Genomic DNA, 23,143 nt, shown 5'->3' with positions numbered 1-23,143 from the left:
GGCTGGCGTTTTACGGTGTGTAGAGACAAAGCCCAGATGGATTCGGGGACTTGTCCACCGACACATTGGTGGGAAAATGGCAGAGCCAGGATTGGAACCTGCCCTCTTTCCACCCTATTTAAAGCCAATAGAAAAACGCGGGAGGATCTTGTTCTAGAGTCTAAGCAGTTCTAATGACAGATTCTATTTAGAACCCATTTTGAAATGCAAAAGAGCTGGAGGATGGAACTATCCCTGCTGTCTTCCCTCATCCAGTGGAACAAAATGGCCAATGGACGGTGCGACGTCTAAGAGACAAATGTTTCCGTCTGCTTCGGGACTCTAGACATTACACGATTCCCTAAATTTCTAAGTAATGAGCATGTCCTCTCTGTAGAAATCACCTGATTACCCGGAACAGATTCAGCCAGGTTATGTAGAAAAAGGGAATGGCTCTAAGTGGTGAGAGGGGAGCCCCCTTCGGGGGTGTCTTTATTGGGGAGTTTCAGTTCTGTGGAAAAGAGCTGAGGTTGGAGACCTTTCAGGCCAAGCTGAATAAGCCGAGGCAGAAAGAGCCTGCCTGTGGAGACAGGGCTGGCACTGGAGAGCAGCACGGGAAAAACGTTTTGTTTGTAAAATTCAGCAGGATTTACGGTAACAAAACACAGCCCTATGAGCCTTATGATGCCTTTATCGCAACAACCTGGAGCCCCATTCACTCTGAGTCACATCAAAGGTTACTTAGAGTAATGGAAAAATAATTCACGCCAGATACACGGCAGGATCTAAGAGGGAGCTGGGTCAAACAGCTGGGAGAAAAACCGGGCCCTTCTGGGTCCTGTGCCCTGCTTGCCCGCTGACCTTTGTGAGCGGTTCCACAAACACTGGGCAACAGCTGCTATCAGGGCCTAAGTGCTGGCCGTGTGGTCAGCCTGGCCAGAACCTGGCCCTCCACTTTCTCTAATTCCTGGAACCCAGAGCTTCTCTGAGGATTTCCTCACTTTAAATTCCCAGTCCCATGTCTACACAGGATCTAAGGGCAACTCGCTAGGTCTGGCTTAGACATCAATTAGTCATGAAAGGACTCAGAATCACTCAGAAAAGTCCACATTTTAACTGAGTCCCAGGGACAAAGCTGCCATTAACAGGTAAACTTGGACCAGGGTCACAATAGCAAAAGACAGGTTTTTGTTTTGTTTTGTTCTGTTTGTTTTGCCTCTTTTTTTTTCTTTTCCTTTTTCTTTTTTTTTTAAAGGAGTGAGGGCATGGAAAATACAGAATATTAATGAAACAAAATGCCAAAAATACAAAAAAAATAGAAAATAGAAAAAATGTATTTACACGTGGTACATCACTTGATCAGAAAGCACAAAGATTTCTGCTGCTATGATACATGCATTGGTTTAGGAAGAGACGGCTAAAAAACAGGAGAGGTCAGGGAGAGGCCTGTGAAAAGGAAAACAAGAAGGGCCCCGAGGGGCCCAGACGGCTGCTTCCCTAGTTTGCTACGCCGAGGGCACGGAGGCCACCCCATGCTCCAGGGCCGAGGGATTCGAGGCTGGCACTGGGCTGGGGAAGGCTGTCCCGCGCTCCAGGTCACGGCGAGGCGAACGCACCTGACAGCTCGCGGCTCGAGCACAGCAGAGCTTCCTCTCGTTTCATATATATATATATATACACACACACACACACATATATATATATATATCTCTATATCTGTGCATATATATGTATACACACACACACACACATATAGAGAGAGCTATGTGTGTGCGCACACGCGCGCATGTACATGTATAAAAACCGTGCCCTTGTTCACTGCCAACACGACATCTGGGTGGAAATGGAATTCATTACAACAAATTCTTATATTTATACTGTAAGAAGTCACTCCATGTGTGTCTGTGGATTTAATGAGTCATTGAACACCACAGAAAAGGTTTAATCAATCCAAAAAAGATTCTTGTGACAGAACTTCTGTCTCAGTTCTCTGAAAGGAAGCCCCCATGGGAACCCTGTCCCAAAGGGTACGAGGCTCCCCTGAAGTCCGGGTCCACAGCTCCTGGACGGCTCCTCGCCACTGTCCAGGCCCCGCTTGGCCCACTAAGGGGACAGTCGGGTAGGTCCATAAAAACAGAGAAGGGGAGGCCGGAACCTTCTCCAACTGGCTCCAATTCCACAAGCGCACAAGGAAGGAACCCAAGGGGGGGTCTCTGGAGCCTCAGCCCCCTTTTCAATGCAAAGTCAGGTCAGACTAGCACCCCCGGCCAGACCTCTCAGGGCCAGGACCACTCTGGGAAGGAACAAAACCACCACCGAGTCAAGGGAAAAGGACCACAGCAGAGTCTGGTCACTTTCTGGCTGCTCCATCATACTTCCAGGAACCGCGAGCTGCTGGCCTTGGAGTGGAAAGGTTCCGACCACATGCGGCGCAGGTCACCCTAAAAGAGGAGGAGACTGTGCGTCATTATTGGGCCCGTGGTGTCCATGAAGCTCACTATTTCTTTCTGGTTCTAGATCTAGGCTATCAAATTATTTTTGCAGAGAATCCAGTGCTTGGTACCCACATTTTACTCCCTAGAACCTGTGACTGCAAAAATGCTTCATTTAAAGACACACTCTTAGCTCCTTCCAAGCCCAACTACAAATTACAACCAGGTGGATGTTCAGCAAAGTCTCCCAGTTAGGCCTCTCCCCGCCTCAGCTTATGCAGACACTCCAACAATACAGATTTCACCCTATTGCTGAGACTCAGAGTTTCAAACCGAGAATTCTAGATTCACCACATTAATACTTTGAGCTTGATGATGTGAAGGCCCAAAGAGTGTCCATCGACAGCTTTGACAGGACCCACTTGATCGCCAGTGGGAGCTTGTGCTTCTGCTGTGGCAGCGAGAAGGCGGGCACATGTGGATGCCAGGAGGCCACTGTCAGGATTGAGAGGACCCCAAAACGAAGCCCCAGGGCCTAATGGGGAGGTCTCACCTTTAAATAGGCCATTGTGAGGAGTGGCAACAAGGTGAAGGGTACCAAGTAGAGGAGGGCAGGCTGGGCCGCACGGTGGATCCGAGACGCCACTGTCGCTGTCAGCAGACCTGGAGAGGAGCAGAGATGTCAACGTGGGCCCCTCCCAAAAGGCCAAATCTGGGGGAGTTCTGCTACTGGACTTCAGGGTAATCCTAAGATGTCGGGGTCTAGCATGTGACCATTTTATTCAGCAAGAGGTGAGAGACTCAGCTTTAGGATAGTTTAGGATTCTGAAGATCCTGCCAGGCCCCAGGCCTGCTTAGCTCCACCCCCATGGCTCCCCACCCCCAGGGACTCATCTCCCCTCGGCCTTGGTCTTCCTGACCAGGGTCAAAGCCCTGGTTTCAGTCCACACTAAGCCTCTGACCCGGTCCAGGTGCCACAGACCTCAAGCTGATATCTGGTCTTTCTTCTTTCATTGAACACAAGAGCAAAATGAGTCCCAGGGGCCGAGGGATAGGTGTTGTGGGGAGCTTTGGCCCCTGCCCTGACTCCCAAATCTCCACTTCCTCCTCTGTAATAAGGAGATAACTTCTGGGGTTTCCCTTCTGACGTGAGCTGTGCCCCCTCATTTTCAGCCTTCTTTGGGAGGACTTGGGGAAGCGCAGAGCAAGACCCCTTGGGTGCCACAGAGGGAAACGTCCCTGTGCCCAGAGAGGCTCCAGGGCAGCCCTCCCTGAGGCTGGGAGCTGATGATGGGCCCTTGGCACAAGGTGGCCATAAAGTCAGCACTAGGCCTCTGGCAACCTCCTACCAACCAGCTCACTGTGATCACGCCAAGCAAACTCCCAGAAAGACGTCAGCAGTCTGAGGCCAGTCTCACTTCTGCCACCCTCCCCCCTCCCCGAGCCACCTCCCCTTCCCAAAGAGAGAGGAGTGCAAGGCAGCATGGCCAGCTCTGGGGGAGGCAGCTGAGAAGACACACCATTATCTAGCCATGGAATCACCCTTGGGGAGGAGTTCAGCCAAACCTCCCCCAGAGATTGCGCCCTGGCTCAGCTCCCCACTGGTTCCTGGCTTGGCACTAAGGACTAAGAGTTGGAAGCCACAGGTGGGGAGTTCCCGGATCAGGACGCACTCGGCTGCCCCGACCCCAGCAGACAGAGCTGGCTTGGAGGCCAGAAGGAGGCCTGGCCCCACTGAACCCCACCAGCCGCCGTCCCTTACCTACGAAGTATCCGATGAGAGTGCAGTGGAAGTAGGAGACCTTCTGCATGCGGCCCGAGATGTTGCCCGGCCCCGGCGCCCCGCACGAGTCGCTGCTGGCCTGTTTCTTGTAGTTGTCATAGCGCAGCACGAAGCACAGCAGGAGGCCCGGCATCACGATATCGCCGATGCCCAGCATGGAGAAGTGGCTGCCCGTGGAGCTGGAGCAGATGGAGCCTCCTGAGACGGGCCCACGGGGCTGGGACCCAGGCCCCCGCCCGCCCTCCCCTGGGGGCCAGGCTTCCAACCATCTCTTGGGAAAGGGGCCATTCTAAGATGGGATCTGCGGGTCAGGACCACAATCCCATGCTGAGCCCCGGTCCCCTGAGCTGGGATGGCTTTCCAACAGTGCCCATTGGAGGAAAGCCCCTTGGGGCTGCTGCAGGCTTAATTTACCATCAAAGAGCTGGGGCTGCCATGAGTGTCTAAGCCAGTGTTCCTCATCTGGAGGCCTGAGATCAGGGGTCATGGGCAAATGAAGATCCAAGCAAGAAACAATCCCATGGATAACGTTTGCCTCCCTCGCTTTGACAACTTCATCTATGTCTCTGCCATCAGCATAGATGGCACATAGGTGCCAAGAGCACAAGCACAGACTTCTTACCTTGGAAAGACCAATTTTCCAGGAAGAGACAATCGAGGAACGTCTCGGCCCACGTTTGGTCCCAAGTGAAGCTTCCGGGAGAGGACATCCAGGGGGTTGTCGGCCGGCTGGGTGGCCACCTTGACCATGACGTTGCTATTAAAGATGTAGGCGGAGAAAAAGACCTGGAAAACAGAGATGGACTTTTCTGTAGAAAGTACAGGAGTACAGGAACTTTTCTACCTTCTTTTCCACCAAGAACAACTTATTAGTGTTCTGAGGGATCCACAATTTTTCCACTGTAAAGATGTCCTGTCAAAGGCCATTAATTAGTTCATGATTTTTGGTGAAACCCATTACGGAAAACAACTTATTCTAGGTCAAGTCCGAGTTCAGTGGGGAGTGGGGGTTTGTGCGGACTCGAGGGCACAAAAGTAGATTGCTCTCCACCTGCAAACATGGCGGACAACAGATGATTTCAGAACAAGGAACACTTACCCAGAAGACATCATAGATGAGAAGGCCGGAAAGGAGCAAACAGGACACCTTGAGGCTTGGCAGGCGGACGAAGGCGATCATGGCCACGCACAGGCCCATGGCCAGAGCTGAAAGGGAACCGGGGTCAGTGAGTGCCTGGGCAGTGGTGGGCGGCACCCCGGGAGACGGCACAGAAGGCTGGCTGAGGCTGGGAGGCCTGGCTCAAAGGTTTCCACCAGGTCTCAGGAGCTGACTGGGCCTCCTTACCAACTATCTGCCTTTGCTCAAACCCTTTTCTCGATGTCAATTCCAATGGAAGCACAAGCACCACGAGTTACCAGGACTCGCCCTGCTCTATGCTGATGTCACCGATATTTGCAGAAATGAAAATTCCCACTAAATGTGAGCTCTCCAAGGCCCAGTAGTCTAGGTGCAAGGAGAACTTAGACAAAAACTTTTCAGGATATGGAATCTGTACATGAAAAAGTGTTTCTTATAGTTCAGTCCTTTCAGACTCTTCATGAGCCTATTTGGGGCTTTCTTGGCAAAGATACGAAAATGATCTGCTGTATCTTTCTCCAGCTCATTTTCCAGATGAGGAAACTGAGGCTCACAGGGTCCAGTGACCTGCTCAGGTCACCCAGCTAGGCGTGTCAGGCACAGTGCTTTGTGCACCACAGAACCCCCTTATCGTTCCACAGATCCAAGTTATTTCAATTCATGCAGACCTGGTTAAGAGCTTTCTTAGCTGGACTATAAACAACCAGAATTTTTTTTTTCTTTTAAATCACATAAATAGTATTTGGGAAACACAGAGAAGGGATCACATGTACCACACAAAAGGCTCTACAAAAGTCATCTGCCTTAAGTAGCAGAGGCAGCAAAAGCCAAGGAAGGAACAAAGGGTCAGATGCAGAAGGCAGCTAATAAGAGGATGGCAGGGAGTTGGGACACTAGGCAGGAGATGATGCAGATGTGAAGAGGAAGGTAAAGGCTGAGGGGCGGAGGGGAATATAGATCAAAGGCCCACAAGGCACGAGGTAAGGACCTCCCTTTCATCCTGGCTGAGAAGGGTCTCGACCCCTCACTCTCTTTCTCTTTGCCCTTCGTCATCGTCACCTGGAAGAGAAGCTCCTTGAAGGCCTGTCCCTTCTGACAGTGCTTAGCACACTGACTTGTCCTCTGAGATTCCAGGGGCCAAAGAGAAGGTGGAAGTCACACGGCCACAGCTGCACTTCTCCATGTGGCCCAGAGGGCTAGGAGCAGCCCTATTGCTCTTCTCGGGGACTGTGCACAATAGGAGGCAGTACTGATACAGACCAGCCTTCCAGACCAGGCATTTTCTGTCCATTTCTAACTTGGCGCCAGGACGTCATAATCATAACCTGACTTCTACCTGGATAACCGCAACTGCCTCTTCACCAGAGTTCCTTGAGGCTGCTGCCTTTCTCCAGGAGAACATCAACATTTCTGCTAAAGTGGACCAACGCCAAGATCACATGACCTCTTCTCCAAGGCACACTGTCTCCCTGATTTGTAAGGGACCCGGTGCAAAATAAGGAACCACAGAGGCCCTGCAAAAGGGGACCACAGAGGTTACTTCATCCAACCTGCACCTGATGAAAAACTCCCTCCTGAAACATCCCTGACAGTATTCAAATTCTGTTTGGAGAGCCCCATGAAATAGGAAAATGACCATGTCCCAAGGCACTTCAATGCACATGATTTCAATAAAAATTCATTATGCACCTATAAATAAAAACCTGTTTTGGGGCAGAGGATACAAAGATGCGAATAAAACCAGTGAGTCCCTTGGAGGAGTCTATATTCTGCTCTGGAGAGAACACCAGTAGCTTTTCATGATGTGGAACTACTCGATTTAAACTCTGGCATGGATGTCTTGCTGGTGAATGAAATTATTATCCTCTACACGAATCCATATTTACACTCTACATGTTATTTTTTCATGAAGATATCTTAGAATTTAAGCTCTCTGAGATGGACAAAGGTATATTCTCTGTACCTAACAATTTTAGAAATGTTATTTAATGAGGATAAGTTTTCACTAAAAGGGTCTCAATTATTATCCCCCTTCATCCTTAAAACACGTTGCATGATCCAGGAAGGGGAAGGAAGTGCTTCTGGTTTCTTCTGGTATTCCTCCTGCTTAGCAGAGTACCTAGCACATAGTAGGCACTTAAAAAATGTTTATGGATATATCCTAAAGATCACATTCCTGAATGTAGTTTTCTCAGAAATCAAAGACAATATTGTCTGACTATAAATCCTGCTTTATTATCACAGGCTAAAAATAGCGCTACAAAAAGCTACTTAACTAGTTTTATTTATTTATTTAGTTCATTTTAGGGCTTGCAGAGATGAGATGCTAAGGCCTGATAATCTCTGAAGCCCTTTCCAATTCTGCTATTTTAGAAACCATGAACAAGTTAGGGCAAATACAAGCAGATGCTTAAGCAGCCTTTAGTTAACACCATTCCCCAGTCAAACTCTCACAGGCCTCTCCCGTGACCAAAGAACATCCATTTGCTCAGTTTACCTCACTTCCCTCCAATCACAAACGAGGGCAAAAGAGCTGAAATGTTCCCTCAATACTTCAAGATAAAAGAGACATTTATAAGTCTTAGCTTCCTTTGTCTAATACAAAAGCACTTGCCAAAATATCTAGGCTAGATCAATCACACGTGGAATTAAAAAAAAAAAAAATCCTCATCCAACAACGATGCTTCAAAATAGGGTACATCTTCCTGTTGTTGAAATCTAGAAAGATGCAAAGCTAAATATTTCAATGTCTGCCTGGTTATGATCAGAAAACTGCATTATTATCATTAAGGAAGGAAATCAAAATCCACCCCCAAGAAACAAGCAATAAATATTCTGAGGCTGTTAGGAAAAATACATTTGATCCTGTGCAGGGAGAAGAAAACTTACTTACTGCAAAATTTGATAGGAAGTTATAAGTTCTGAGTTGATCAAAATTTACGGAATATGTAACAAGAAAGCATGCAAAGGATTTTTGGGAATTATATATCTTTTAAGGAACTGATTCCCTTTTCAAGTTGGCTTCAAATGGGCTTTCATCTTTTATTCCTGTGTCCACAATTCTGGGCCCACACATACAACCTGGGGAACACACAGAGTCTGACACTGTTTCTTGAAAAGAAAAGTTGGAGAGGTATTATTATCTAGGGAATGAGATTGATACCAATTCCTGCATCTCATCAGAAATAGCCTGAATCCCAACTCGAAAAATATCTCTTGCTCCTGTGAACTTCTAAAGAACTCATCATTAATTTATAATATCATTATAACATGATGAATACCTCATCTCCCTTGGTGGAGTGTGTGTGTGTGTGTGTGTGTGTGTGTGTGTGTGTGTGTGAGAGAGAGAGAGAGAGAGAGAGAGAGAGAGAGAGAGAGAGAGAGAGAGAGAGAGAGAGAGAGAGAGAGAGAGAGAGAGAGGAGAGAGAGAGACAGACAGAGAGACAGAGACAGAGAGAGAGACAGAGAGACAGAGAGACAGAGAGAGAGAGAGAGAGAGAGAGAGAGAGACAGAGAGAAAGAGAGAGAGAGAGGAGAGAGAGAGAAATAGAGACAGAGACAGACAGAGAGACAGAGATAGGAGAGACACAGAGAGAGAGAGACAGAGAGAGAGACAGAGAGAGAAACAGAGAGAGAGAAAGAGAGGGAGAGGCAGGGAGAGAGGGAGTTGTGTGTGTGTGTGTGTGTGTGTGGAGATGCTACACGCCTAGAGTAAACTATCTGGCACAAGATTTGTAGGTATGTTAAAGGATTGGAGCCTGAAGGGGTCCTCAAACCTCAGAGAAGGAGGACAACCTGTCATTCTAGAGGAAACAGAGAGAAGAAGTGAGGGGGAGAAGGAAGGAAGGGATCTGGCACCTTTCAAACAAGAATCCTTTCTGCTCTACCGTGATGTATATTTATTTCTATAGCTAATAAGTTTTGTAAAAAAAAATATAAATACATACAATTCTTATTATGAGTATATTTAGCACACAGAATCTGGAATTTAGGGAAGAGAATAATTTTATATAATTGAAACTTAAAACTTTAATACAGAACATGTGGTACACTGTAGCCCCTACTGGCAAAGTCTGATTACTGCAGGCTTACCTTCTTTGATACTAAATGTTAGCTGAGACTCTCTGGGGCCTGGCTTTTCCTGAGTAGTATTTTATTTTTCCAAATACATACAAAGATAGTTTTTAACATTCATTTTTGTAAGGTTTTATTCAAAATTTTTTCTTCCCTCCTTCCGAAGACAGCAAACAATCTGATATAGGTTAGACATGACTTTAAGAGACTTAAGCATGCTGACCAATGACCCACGTTGGCGCCTCCTCCTGGTGGAAGTGAGGGACTCCCGAGGCACATGAGGACATTCTGAGGACCCGCCAATGTGGGACTCTGTTTTGTGTAACTACATGTTGTCACTGGGAGGAAAGTGGGAGAGAGCAAATTTTAGCTGATTAACCAATTTAATTTGGTTAAATTGGACTGTTTAAAACATTTCTCTATTTTTTGTTTTTGTTCTGGTTTGTGATCCCACTTGGGGTTTTCTCCGCAAAGATACTTAGTGGTTTGCCATTTCCTTCTCCAGCTCCTTTTACAGAGGAAGAAACTGAGGCAGACAGAGGTTATTAAGTGATTTGCCCAGCGTCATCCACTAACTGTGTCTGATGTTAGATTTGAATGCAGAAAACAAGTCTTCCTGTTTCCGGGCCTGGTGCTCTACTCACTGCACCACCTGCTTGCCAGAGTTTACCCTCTTGCACCTTTCACTGTGAATGCATGTTCCATAGGTAACAACCTTTCTTTCATCTTAATTCTTTTCCTTTCACACTTGTCCTGTTTGCTGGCTCATGGAGAACTTTTCTCCTCATGACACAGCTTCCTGGCCACCTTTTTCAGTCCTGGTTGCATGTCTGCTCATTCCCATAAACTTATCAGTTGAGGGAGGAGAGTTGGAACACCCCATGTCTACTTCCAGGTGTTTCCCCCCATGTCACTGCTCACTAACTTCTCCTCTATCACCCAGATTCTTTTTTTTAAATTTTTTATTTTAATAGTTTTTATTTACCAGATACATGCATGGGTAATTTTACAACATTGACAATTGCCAAACCTTTTGTTCTAATTTTTCCCCTCCTTCTCCCCCAGACGGCAGGTTGACCAATATAAATTAAATACAATATATGTATACATGACCAAACAGTTGTTTTGCTGTAAAAAAAGAATCGGACTTTGAACATTTCCATCAAAATTCCCTCACATAGCTTCGCTTCACCATTCTCATGAGCCACTCTATGCCCCATCTGTGCTCTTATCATCACCTCTCCTCTGCTGGAAGATTTTCATCTTCCTGATCTCCCAAAGTCCCTCCTCTCATCACAATTTGTTGTCATTCCATCTCTCCCTCGGCCCTTGGACCCTCTTTTCTTCCTCTGCATTCAATGATTATTATTTGATTCTATTATCTTAGCCAGCCCTCACTTCTCTAACTTTCACACTGGAAAGCTTGAAGGGATGTCCTGTAGACATGTCCCAAACAGAATGTGGTCTATTCTCCTCAAGCCTCTCACCCCCAGGCCTTTCTGACCATGTCACCCTTCCCTACTCAACAAAGGCCAGAATGATCTGTCACCTGCCCCTTCTGACTTTTGCCAGCTTCTTCCCTCCCTTGTCAGCCGGGGATGCCAGCCTCCTCCTAGTTCTTCCCACAAGAAGCTTCATCTACTGACTTTGCCCCTCAAGACAAAGATTCTTTCTCTCTTCATCTCAATCTCTTGGCTTCTTCCATGTTCCTTCTAGAAGGGAGGCTTAATTTGTAATTCTAGTGATTTTCCCCTCAAATTTATCCTGTATGCATCTTGTTTGTACATAGTTGTTTTCAGGAGGTAACCCCGACGATATCCTTGAAAACAGGGCCTATCTTTGGCCTTTCATTGTATCTCCAGGGCTTTACCACAAAGTAAGTATATAATAAAAGCTTGATAGTTTAATTTCTTTTCTTTTCTTTTTTGCTGAGGCAATTAGGATTAAGTGACTTGCCCAGGACCACACAGCTAGGAGGTGTTAAGTATCTGAAGCTAGATTTGAACTCACCACTGCACCCCTTGGTTTAATTTCTTAAAACTGTAGCATGTGACTTTTAATAAATGTCAAAGTTTGACTTTAACAAAGTCATGACAAAAACCCCTTGCTTTATGTCCCTTTTTGGGAGAAAGAGCTAAATGGATTACAAAGGCACTTTGCCTTCCGGCCATTCCAAGGCCTGGAACCCTGTTGGGACTTCCTGGGACTCACATACGTGTTCCCTTGCTTGCCCTCAAGAGTTATCCCAGCAGTGCCTTAAATCCAAACCTACACTTTAAAACTGGGGCTGCTTTCACTCAAAAGGTGATTTTATTGTCTTATAGCAAAGCAAGACCCACCCTAGCCAAGTCCAACTCAAACCCATCTCCAGGTGATCCCAGACTATAGCCCACCCAAGCCTCTTACAAAGTTTGCAGGTAAACAACGGGTACCTGCTTTGCTTCCTTGGGACACTCAGAGATCAATCCTTCTATAGGCCTCCCTTTTGCTGACACTCATACAGTTTCCAATTCTTTGCCATCTCAACAAGAATTGCTCTAAAGAACTTGTACCCATGACTCCTTTGATTAACCACTTTTCAGGTATGGTTCCAAACTGCTCTGCAGAAATGGCTGGACCAGCTCACAACTCTACTGCCTGGCCCTTAGATGTGCCTTGGTCAACTTTGCTAATCTGAAGGATGTGAAGGGGAATGACAGCCTTGTTTTTAATGATCACTCTTTTAAGGCCTAATGATTTAGAGCAGGGGTTCTCAAACTACGGCCAGTAGTTTGCGACCCACTGAGGACATTTATGAGGCCCACCAGGTTATGGCAAATGGGCCGAGGGGCGGAGACAGAGCATGAGTTTTTGTTTTTACTAGAGTCCGGCCCTCCCACAGTCTGAGGTACTGGGGTCCTATTTAAAAAGTTTGAGGACCACTGATTTAGAGCACCAACTCATAGTTTAAGCCACCTTATTTTTCCAGCACACATTTCTCAATCGCATTCCTCCACAATTCCCCGTTTGTAACACATTGCAGTCTCTTCACACCTACCACCATCCCCCCTTCCATTGGTCTCTGTGGAATAACAATAATCAACACCACTGAAGAAGTGGAATCATATGAACATTAACAGATTTTAAACAACCCAAAGACAGGAGGAAGCACCAGCTAGAAGGCTGACATCTGCCCAGGAAGGTCAAAGATGGGTGTCCTAAAAGTCTGAATGCAATCTTTTAAAAATGTTTAATGTTCCCATCATTTTCTGCTCTGTGTGACTCAGATTTCTGAATTTTCTAAAAACTTTTTATTCAGTGGCTGTACAGCAAGTAAAAGGACTGCATTTGTAATTCAAGCCTTAAGATCATTCAAAGAATGAAGTTCTGATGCATCCAGTTTGGTCGGGACCCCCCAGAAAATGTCTAATGGAAAAAGATTGGGTGATGCAGGTAGCTGAGCAAGGGGACACTCCCACTGAGCCATCAGTCTGAAAGAATATGGCATTTAAAAATTAAAATAATTCTGGAATGTTGTTTTTTGCAAGTTTGCAGTATTTTATACTTTTGAAGTTATTAAAGCTTAAAGTGATGTTAAGACTATGGGACATCCTGCATAGCAGTTGCCAGAGTTGGGGACTTCATTGGGTCCAAATTATTGTCTGAGATATTTTCTAGTGTATAGATGTAGATCTAGTATAGATGAGTTCTATAGGCTGTTCATTCAATTAAATGCTCAGTGATGTCCAACTCCAATCCCTCCTTTCTCATGCTGACTTCGAGAACTTAACTTAATTTTATGTTCTATTGTATTTTTATTTATGTAATCAAGACATTTCCCAATTATACCTTCTGGTCTAGGCAATAGGCACATTTTACCCACTAAGTTTTGGAGTTAAAGGGAAGGAGAGGAATCTTGGACCTTATTACCTCAAACCTGTGGGATATTTTGCTCCTTTAGTTACTTTGAGAATTGATCCCATAACATTTGAAAATGGAGAGCTTCTGGCTAGAACTGGTGTGGTCCATTTGCTGCTGCTGTCATTATACTGCTAGGCATGCTTGGTGTGACTGTGAAAGTCTAAATGGGTCATGGTTCTGCTCTCCCTGGTACAAAGAGATGCTTATAAACATGTGTACAGCACTTCCTTCTGGCTTCCTCTCATCCTCCAAAGTTTACCCATTAGTGCTCTTAGGAACATTTTGTTCACTTGAGTAAATCATCCTTCTCAATCAGATGTTTACAATAAGTTTATATTTAAAATAAGTTATTCCCTTGGCTACCCACATCTTCCATTTGGCAAGGAAGCTCAGGTGTCTAATGATGACAAAGAAGGTCTTTAGTTTCTTTTGGTCTCATTATGGCAAGTGATGTTAACTTCTGGATGAAATTATTGTAATTGTTTTTAAGTGCCTTTTTCCTCCATTCATTTGCCATATTGGGACTATCAGTAACTTTTAAATAGCTCAGATTGGTTCTGGAAAGTAATTTGGAATTATGCTAAGAGGTGACTAATATATGATCCCACTGTTAGGCATTAATCTCTCAGAGGCCAAAAACAAAGAAAGATCCCATTATACATCAAAATATTTATGTTAGGATTTTTTTTACAGTAGCAAAAATTTGTAATGAAATAGATGTGCCCGGAGAGGGAATAAAAAACCTATTATGAAAGGTGAATGTCAAAGAATATGACTGTCCAACAGCAAAATGACAGTATGATGATCATCAACTATGAATACAACAGTTCAAAATAATCCCAAAGGACTCCCGATGAAAAATGCTCTCCACCTCCAGAGAAAGAACAATGGCATATGAATGCAGATTGAGGCTGATTCTTTTTTATTTTTTGTATCTTTTTGGTATTTTCCCATTCTTTGGGTAGGTTATCTTCTTTCACATGAGACTAATATGGTAATATGTTTTGCACAACTGAACATGTGTAACCAATATTAAACTGTTTACTGTTTCCAGGGAGGGGAGAGGTGAAGAAGGCAAAGAGAAAATCTGGAATTAAAAAATTTTTAAAAACTAAATGTTAAAAATTGTCTCTCTCTCTCTCTATATATATATATTTATATGTTAACTGGGGGGAAATGTTTTTAAAACCATTATGCTGTAAGACTGAAGAATTTGAAGAAGCACTGAAATACTTATATAAAACTGATGAATGAAATAAACTGGGAAAACAACATCCATATTTACAACAATGTAAATGGAAAAAACCAAAACACACAAAATAGAATCTGGTGAAATTATAATAACTGCATTTATTAGAACTCTCTGTTAGAGCAGTTTTCATAGATAGCAGGCATAAGTGTGAGATGAATACAAAGGGATATCTATAAAAAAATAAAGGAATCTACTGGGAGAAAGAGAAAGAGAGGGAGAATAAGGTAAATTATCTCACAAAGAAGTGCTAAGAAAAAGTTTTTCAATTGAGGGGAAGGGGGGAGGCAAGAGAGAGTGGTACTCAAATTAGAATTAGCTCAAAAAGGAATAACAGACATTACACACAACACAGTCTGGGGGAGAAAGTAGTTAGAAGTAAAACACTTTTAAGAAGAGACAGGATGAAAGGAGAGATAATTATTATAAAAAGGGGGGATAGGATGGAAGGAAATAAAGTTTTCTATTATAACTGTGAAAAAGATATTGAAGCAAGTTTCTCTGACAAAAGCCTCATTTCTCAAACATTTAGAGAACCTAGTCAAGTTTATAAAAGAGCCATTCCCCAACTGATAAATGATTAAAAAATATGAAGTCAGTTTTCAGATGAAGTAATCATAGCTATCTATAGCCATATGAAAAAATGTTCTAACTACTGATTGGAGAAATGCAAATTAAAACAATTCTAAGGTACTACTTCATATCTATTATATTGGCTAACAGAAAACAAAAATGAAAAATGGTGGAGGGGATGTAGGAAAAACACAACATTAATGGCCTGTTACTGGAGCTGTGAATGAATTCAGAGCAATTTGGAACTAGGCCCAAAGGCCTATAAAACTATGCATACCATCTGACCAAGCAATATTATTAATAGGTCTGTATACCAAAAAAGGTAAAAAAACAAAAAGGAAAAGGACCTATACATACAAAAATATTTATAGCAGTACTCTTCTGGAGGTTGTTCAATAATTGGGGCACGGCTGAACTAACTGATTGTGATGGAATACTATTATTGTGCTATAAGAAAAATTCAACAGGATGCTCTCAGAAAAACCTGGAAGTATTTCCATAAGCTGGTGCGAAGTGAACTATGCTTCGTACTAAGTACAAATGTAGTATGTATAGCAATGTTGTGGGATGATCACCAGTAAATGACTTAGCGCTGATCCAAACAACTCTGAATATCCAGAGAAAGAACTGATAGTACTGTGTTTTTACAGCCTCTTCAATATTGACTATGTGCATCTTTTGTCACCTTTTCCATTACTTTGTTGGATATAAGGTGAAAATGAAGCATTTGCATACTATTCTTATAAACAGTTTTTATACACATGTAATCTATGAGTGCAGAAAAATAAAAACCACAGTCCATAGCCAAGGATGCATTTATAAAAGAAAAGATACAATCAAATGCCAATCTTATCCAAAACCAGGCCTTACCAAAGTGATTTAGGTCAAGAAAAGGGGCCTTGGAACATTCCTCACAAAGAAAGCCAAACTCAATTAAGGATGAGCTGGAGGATTTGAGCAGGAAAGAGTGGTGGACTCACAAGATAGTGGGGTAGAGGGGGTGGGGAGTGTGTGTTTCAGACTTTTGAGAAATCCATTTTCAGTGAGCAAGGAATATACTAGAAGAAAGGGAAAGGGAAAGGTTGAAAAGGGTAAATTATCTCACACAAAAATGGTAAGAAAAATATTTTACAATTGAGGAAAAGAAGGGGGAGAGAAGTGGGAGTGGGTGAGCCTTACTCTAATCGAGTAGATTAGCAGTATTCCCAAGAGGGAATAACATATACACTCAATTGGGTATAGATACTGGGCAGTCCATTTGTCCAGCTCCACATCAAATCTCCCTTCTGACACCAATTAATGTCAATTGGACTAGAACCAGCTTCTAACCTGTGGGTGAGCAGAGATGAAACAGAATGGTCTAGAGACAGGAGAGTTAGGGTACAAACAGAAGTTTGTTTAATTTAAGAATGAAGAAAAAGACTCCTATGAGGGAGGATTGGGAACTTGTGACGGCTAGCCCTAGGGAAAAGGGAAAGCTAACTCTCTCATGAACACCTGGTACTGATCCAAGCAACACATTTTGTCAGAGGGTGACATCATCCTGAATGCAAAGGATTATTGTTATGCCATCCTAGGACAAAGCCTGTTTAGCTGGGCCTTAGTTCTAGGAAACAGGGTATCTTCAAAATATTTTGACAAATCTAACAATCCCGAGAGACAGGTGCTATTATTGACCCTGTTTTATAGATGAGGAAACAGAAAGGAAAAAAAGGTCAAGTGACCCATAAGATTAAACAACCAGAAGTGTCTGAGACAACATTTGCATTTATGTCTGACTTCCAATCGCCTCATGCTTCACTGTTGATGGGCCAACAGAGGCTCAACAAGAGTTTCAAACATCTGGCATATTTTATAAAGAATATTGCAATAACTAAAAACACAATATGGATTCTGAGTCTCCTAACACACAATTCAATTGTCTTAATATATAGGAGAATCAATTCTTTAGATATTCTGAAAAAGTCAAACTTATTTAACTGTTCTTTCATCAACGTATTCAACATTTGTGTTTGCAGAATTAAAAATATCACGCACCTAAGAGGCTGAGTTAACTGGAACTATCCAATTCTCTCAGGAAGAAAAAAAGGGAAAGAAAGTGACTTGATCAACACTGGAGTAATTTTTTTTTTTTTTTTTTTTTGCTAAGGCAATTGGGGTTCAGTGACTTGCCCAGGATCACACAGCCAGGAAGTGTTAAATGTCTGAGACCAGATTTGAACTCAGGTCCTCCTGATTTCAGGGCTGGTGCTCTATCCACTGCACCAACTAGCTGCCCCCCAACACTGGAATAATTTTAAACTAATAATCTACACAAGTAATTGAAAAGGATTCCATGTATACATTTTCCATGCTCTCCCATTCAATCCTAACATCTTTTAAACAGACAATAGGAATTTGTCCTTTCACTCTAGTCTGTATACATGTGTGTATTATTTGGAAGTTATTTTCCTTCTCCTAAAATATTTTTGGTATTTTCACTTAGCAAACTCCAGAAACAATTAAAAAGAGAAATCCGGGTGAGAAAAAAAGACAAGGAAAAGCTAGCACTACAAAATGAAAATCATTAAAAAATTTATACATTTCATTTCATTTCATTGTTTAAACACATGGTGGGCATTCAGGTCCTAAACTAAATGACCAAAGTGTATTTTTTTCCTTAATGATAATACAGCATTACAGTAACCGAAACCTTACAACAATAATTTTATCTGTCATTAACTTCACATTTGCGGCCCTGAAATCAATTCAATGAATATTTATTAAGCACTTACTCTATGCCACAGTCCCTAAATTTCTCCTGCTCCCAATCCTCCCACTAGCCAACCTATATTCTAAGTCACCTCAATATGTGGCCTCAGGATCTACCTTTGAATGCGCCCTTGACCATACAAGTGACTACTTTTCAGCTTGTATCCATGATACTATTTCTCCCCACCCCTTCTCCTCTAGAAAGTGACTCCTTTGACAACTTCATCTGTTACTACACACATTTCTTATTCTCTGGGCCCCTATTTTACAACTCCTTACAAATATGTCTAGATATCTCCTATCTTTAAAACAAAACAAAATACCAACCTTTGATTTGATTCCATTAAGCTACTCATATCATTCCCCAGTTTTATGAACTCCTAGAAAAAGCCGTCTATTCCCATTGCATAAACTTTCTCAAAGCACATCCACTTCTCTGTCTCTTGGGAATGTATTTCAGACAACTCGATCCTTCTATGCTTTGGCACAGGCTGGGTGTCTTTCCCAGTATAGACGCCCTTATAATGTCTGCTTCTGGGATCTTGCACTTCCTTGAAAGCTCTGCTCAAGGGCCACTGCTTTTGGCTGGTCAGTAATGCTCACCTTCCCTCTTTCTCCATTGTTAGTGTCTTCTCTAAAAAAATTAATCTGCATCTGTATTATATGTATTTAATTTCCTATGCACATTGCACTGTGAAGACAAGGGATGTTTCTTGTGTCTGTTCCTTTGTCATCAGGTGAATTTCTGGCACATAAAGAGCATTCAATAGATGCTGGCTGAATGATGGTATTGACTGTATCGGTCTGTACAAGGGACCAAGCAGCAACAGAATGGAAAAGCTCTGACAGCACAGACCTATCAAATGATGGTTTCTTGACACTAAAAAAGTAACAAAGAGACTAAGGAAACAGCCTGGGGTGTTCAAAGGGAAGACTAGAATGGCAGAGTAAGCTTGAAGGCAAGCACACCTTTTTGAAAACCCAAAATGAGGCAGAGCCCAAGACCCAAGCTTTAAGCTTACTAAGGAGCAGCATATTTATAAATTAACATAATTTATAAAAATCCCGATAACATTGGTAACAAACTGCAGCTACTCACCATCCATGAGGAGCCAATGGCCCGTCAGAACCCAGATGAGGACGAGCATGACGGAAAGGGAAAAAGAGAGCAGCTCCGCAGCAGTGAAACGTCCACAGCAGCCAAAGGAAATCCTATAAACAAGCCATCATCACCACGTGGATTAGTGAAGGAACAAAACCAACTCTTGTTCTTGGAGAGTAGAGGTTCAGTGATACAAGAAGAGCATTATGAACTAAGAGACTTTATAGGCAACATATTTGTTATATTTATTAACCCAAATAATTTCAACCTTCTTTGAAATGGTTCACAAAAATTCATAGGAATTTCTGGATTCATCATGATAACTGGCTTTTTAGCTCAAATTTATCATTATGAAAGCTGACAGGTACCACATAAATTATGTCTAACAAAAGTAAATAATTAAATTTTTACATGGATGAACAAATTTACTAAGAGCTTACCAAATGCAAAATAGTTACTTTAAGCCTAACAGATTACACTGAAAATATATATATATACTTTTATTATTTTATGCATTGCTGAGAAATTCATTTGCTTTAGTAAGATTAGTTTACTGAAAGCATGGTACCAAAAAAATGTCAAGTAGCAAATACTGGAACCGTGGAAAACTTGACAAGGCTCACTGCTGAAGGAGTTGTGAACTGGGGCAGTCATTCTGGAATGAAGCTTGGAAGCACTCCTAAAAAGTTACGAAACTGGCCATTCTCTTTAATCAGTGTACATCCATATCCCCATTAAAAATCCAAAGAAGAGAAAGATCTATCTATACAACAATACTTGTACCAGCCCTTTTGGTGGTGGCACAGAACTGGAAACTGTGGGGATGTGCAACAATTGAAAAATAGCTGGAAAAAGAATGGTGTATTACTAATATAGAATATTATTGTGTTGTAAGAAATGGTAAAGGAGACAATTACAGAGAAACATTGGTAGATTTTAATGAACTGATAAAAGTAAAGTGAGCAGAAAGAAGAGAACAATTTAAATTTAAATTTTTATTGATACTTGTTTCTTATATCATTATAGTTATCCAATTATTCCTCTCCCTCCCAGAAAGTCATCTCATATAACAGATATGTTTTAGAGGGAAAACTGATTGATACATTGAAAAAGGCAAAAAATATGTGCAATGTGTAACATCTGTGGACCTCATATCTCCATGAAGGAGGCACACACACACATATACACACAAGTATGTATTTTAGCTGAAATTATAGTGAACAGTATGTGGATAAATCACTGAGTTTTTTCTTAATCCAAAAGACCCAAGACACGGTCATGTTTAGTATTCAAATAATGATATCCCCCATGGGTGGGTTCTCCTCAAATCTCTTAATGTGCTACTTGATGACTTTACTTCTGTTACTGACACACTTTGTTGTTCCTTCTCTTTCCACTGCTGCAGTTGTTGAATATATTGTTTTCTTGGTTCTGCTTCTTTCCCTCTATATCAGTTCATGTAGATCTTCCTGTATTTCTCATACACATCATTTCTTATAGTACAATAATATTCTGTTATATTTATGTGCCACAATTTGTCTTAGGCATTCCTCAATCAATGGCATTTTCACGTTTCCAATTTTTAGCTATCAACAAAAGTGCTGCTATTTTGAAGAATAGGGTGACTTTTTTCCTTCTATGTGGCATCTTTGTGGTATAAATTCAATCTCTACTTCAAAGATTAGAAAAGGTTTTAGTCATCTTATTTGCATAAAATCAAATTACTTTCCAAAATGATTATACCATTTCACAGCTCTACCAACAAGGCATTCCAGTGCCTATCTTTCTTTAAATCTTCCAACACTGCCGCTAATTTTGTCACTTTGGAGGGTGACGTTGGACCTTGAGGTTGTTTTGATTTGCATTTTTCTTACAATTGTTAATTTGGAGCAGTTTTCTTTCCGGTGGCTGTGCAATTTTTTTTTTTTTTTAAATCATTGTTCTCCTTTGACAGTTAATCTATAGGAGAATGCCGCACACACACATTTACATAATTCAGATAACTTTTATTAAAGAAATGTAACAGAGACTTCTCCTGTTTGACCACTTCCCTTATTCCTAGACTCATTAATGTTATCTATGCAGACGCTTTTTAGTCTCAAGTTCCCTCTTCCCTGAATTATGTTCAATCTCTGTGTGTGTGTGTCTGTGTGTCTCTTTCCAAAAAAATTTTTTCCCTCTTTATTATCCACTTTCCCTTTCTGTTTACTCTAGACCCTCATTCTGATTCATTAACTCCATGATCATTTGTTCTCTCTCTCCTTTCTTCATGCAAGTCAATGTATATTCCAGGCTCTCCCTTCTGGTTGCTTTCTGTCTCAGCTTAGTAGGGACAGAAAGTCCTTACTAAGGGACTTAAGGCTTAGTAGCTTAGTAGCCCTTTGGAGTCCCAGTTTTCATTGTATCTCATTTGCAGAATAAAGCCAATTATTTGCAAGTGTCAGAAAGGTCATTGCTTCAGGCTAGTAAGCCCATCACTGATTTATACATCATTATAGTCATTCCATTTATTCCTCTATTCTTGACATTTTTTTCCCTCCATTTTCCTAGAAATCTGTTCGTGTCCATTCTCTGACTCCTCCAAGTGCCAGCTGCCCCCAACGGTTCCAACTGACCCCATAACACTCCAGGACAAGTAGATGAACATCCCCATCCCAGGTCTTATCCAGTGTCTAGGCCTTATCTCCCTTCACCCATCATCTTTCTTCATTCACAGATGTATTCAACAATGGAACCCTCTTCTACACCTAAAATAATGCATCCCTCTACTCCCTCCTTTTCCCCCCTCCTTCTTCACTTATCTCCCTAGGATCTTCACTTTCTGAGGCCACATTACTAGCCCTTGATTTGGTCCCAATGCATCGTTTACTCCTCTTCATCCTCCACCACCCTCTTCTCCCTTCATCTATCCAGACTGGCTCTGTCCATAATACTCCATCTGCCTTTACTGTGACCTCTTATGAGATTTCCATCTCTTCCCTGGTCTCCCTGTGTACATTTAGAAAGAAGTCTTTTCTTGGTCTCTTTGTTGTCACTCTTATTGTTATTGTCCTTGTCCGTTACATTTATTCACTTCTCTCCATATCTGTTATTTGGAAGGCTTAAGAGGCAAATATTCTTTTCAGTATAATTAAAATATCCATCTTTTATACTATCTAGTTCAGCTCAGATATGAAGATAGGTCACTCTGGGAAGCATCCCAAACTCCAATACTCTTAGGGACAGATTATTCCATTCCTTTCTTCTTTTTCTAATGGGTACAGAATATTTGAAATGTTTTTTTGTATTTAAAAGTCTTTCTCCTGATGGCTTACAGAAGTTGTTTCTGAACCAAACTATTAAATTTATCCATTATGTGTCTTGAAATTTGCAGACCGATTATCCTTTTTTTCTGGAGGTGATCTGTGAATTCTTCCAAATGGAATGACATTTTCTATATTTAGAAGTTCTGGTGAATATTCTTATTTTCTGAATTCATTAAGGTGTTTCTGTTTTTTTCTGTCTTGTTCTTCTGGGAGATCTATGATTTTTTTAGGCTGTTTCTACATATCCTGTCTTCAAGTTCAGTTTTGCTTGCATGGGGAGAACATTTTCTTTTAATGTTCTTGTTTTTTGCTTCTCTTTTTCCAGGTTGCTCTTCACTTTTGGGTGTTTGTAGTACCAACCTTATGTTCTTTCTTTTGTTTCTTTGATGAGGTTTGACACTGCAGACCCAAGTTTTTTCTATTCTGCTCTCAAGTTCTTGATTTTCTTTTGAACCACTCGGGGACAGCATGTTATGGTTTCATGTCCTTAAATTCTACAGGTATTGTCTCATCAAGACTTGGATCATTTTTCTTTGTTTGCTGTTATTTATTCAAAGATCTCTGAACTTGTTTACTAGCTCTGAAGGCATATTTCCTTTTCTTGTTCATGTTTTTCCTGTTGATTTATCTGTTGATGTTCAAAGTTTTTACTTCTTTGGCATTTTCAGTCATTTACTCAACTTTATTTTGTTTCCCATCATCTCCCCTCTGATGGTGACTCTTTAGGAGATGGACTTCAAAGTGTCTTCGCCTTCTTACACATCAAGCAATTCACTGTCTTCCAGTCTAGTTCTCTACTCCAAATGACTTTTGGATGGTCAGAACAGGCCCCATCTGGATGTCTAGCTCTTCCTCTC

The 23,143-nt window shown here is 42.1% G+C and overlaps 1 protein-coding gene across 1 annotated transcript in view; it reads right to left on the bottom strand.

Moving 5' to 3' along the window:
• Positions 1 to 1,295: 1,295 nt before the first annotated feature.
• The window catches only part of SPPL3 (signal peptide peptidase like 3), a 121,720-nt gene continuing 99,872 nt past the window's right edge, over positions 1,296 to 23,143 (bottom strand). The window contains exons 6-11 of the mRNA XM_074296026.1: positions 18,979 to 19,091; positions 5,294 to 5,400; positions 4,817 to 4,980; positions 4,174 to 4,373; positions 2,965 to 3,074; positions 1,296 to 2,420 (exon numbers count right to left, since the gene is read on the bottom strand). Coding sequence (XP_074152127.1) covers positions 2,349 to 2,420; positions 2,965 to 3,074; positions 4,174 to 4,373; positions 4,817 to 4,980; positions 5,294 to 5,400; positions 18,979 to 19,091 — 766 coding nt within the window. The 3' untranslated portion in view covers positions 1,296 to 2,348. The remainder of the gene's footprint in view (positions 2,421 to 2,964; positions 3,075 to 4,173; positions 4,374 to 4,816; positions 4,981 to 5,293; positions 5,401 to 18,978; positions 19,092 to 23,143) is intronic.

This window comes from Sminthopsis crassicaudata, chromosome 1, assembly GCF_048593235.1.
Source record: "Sminthopsis crassicaudata isolate SCR6 chromosome 1, ASM4859323v1, whole genome shotgun sequence".
Lineage (NCBI taxonomy): Eukaryota > Metazoa > Chordata > Mammalia > Dasyuromorphia > Dasyuridae > Sminthopsis > Sminthopsis crassicaudata.
This window is presented reverse-complemented; position numbering and strand designations above follow the sequence as displayed.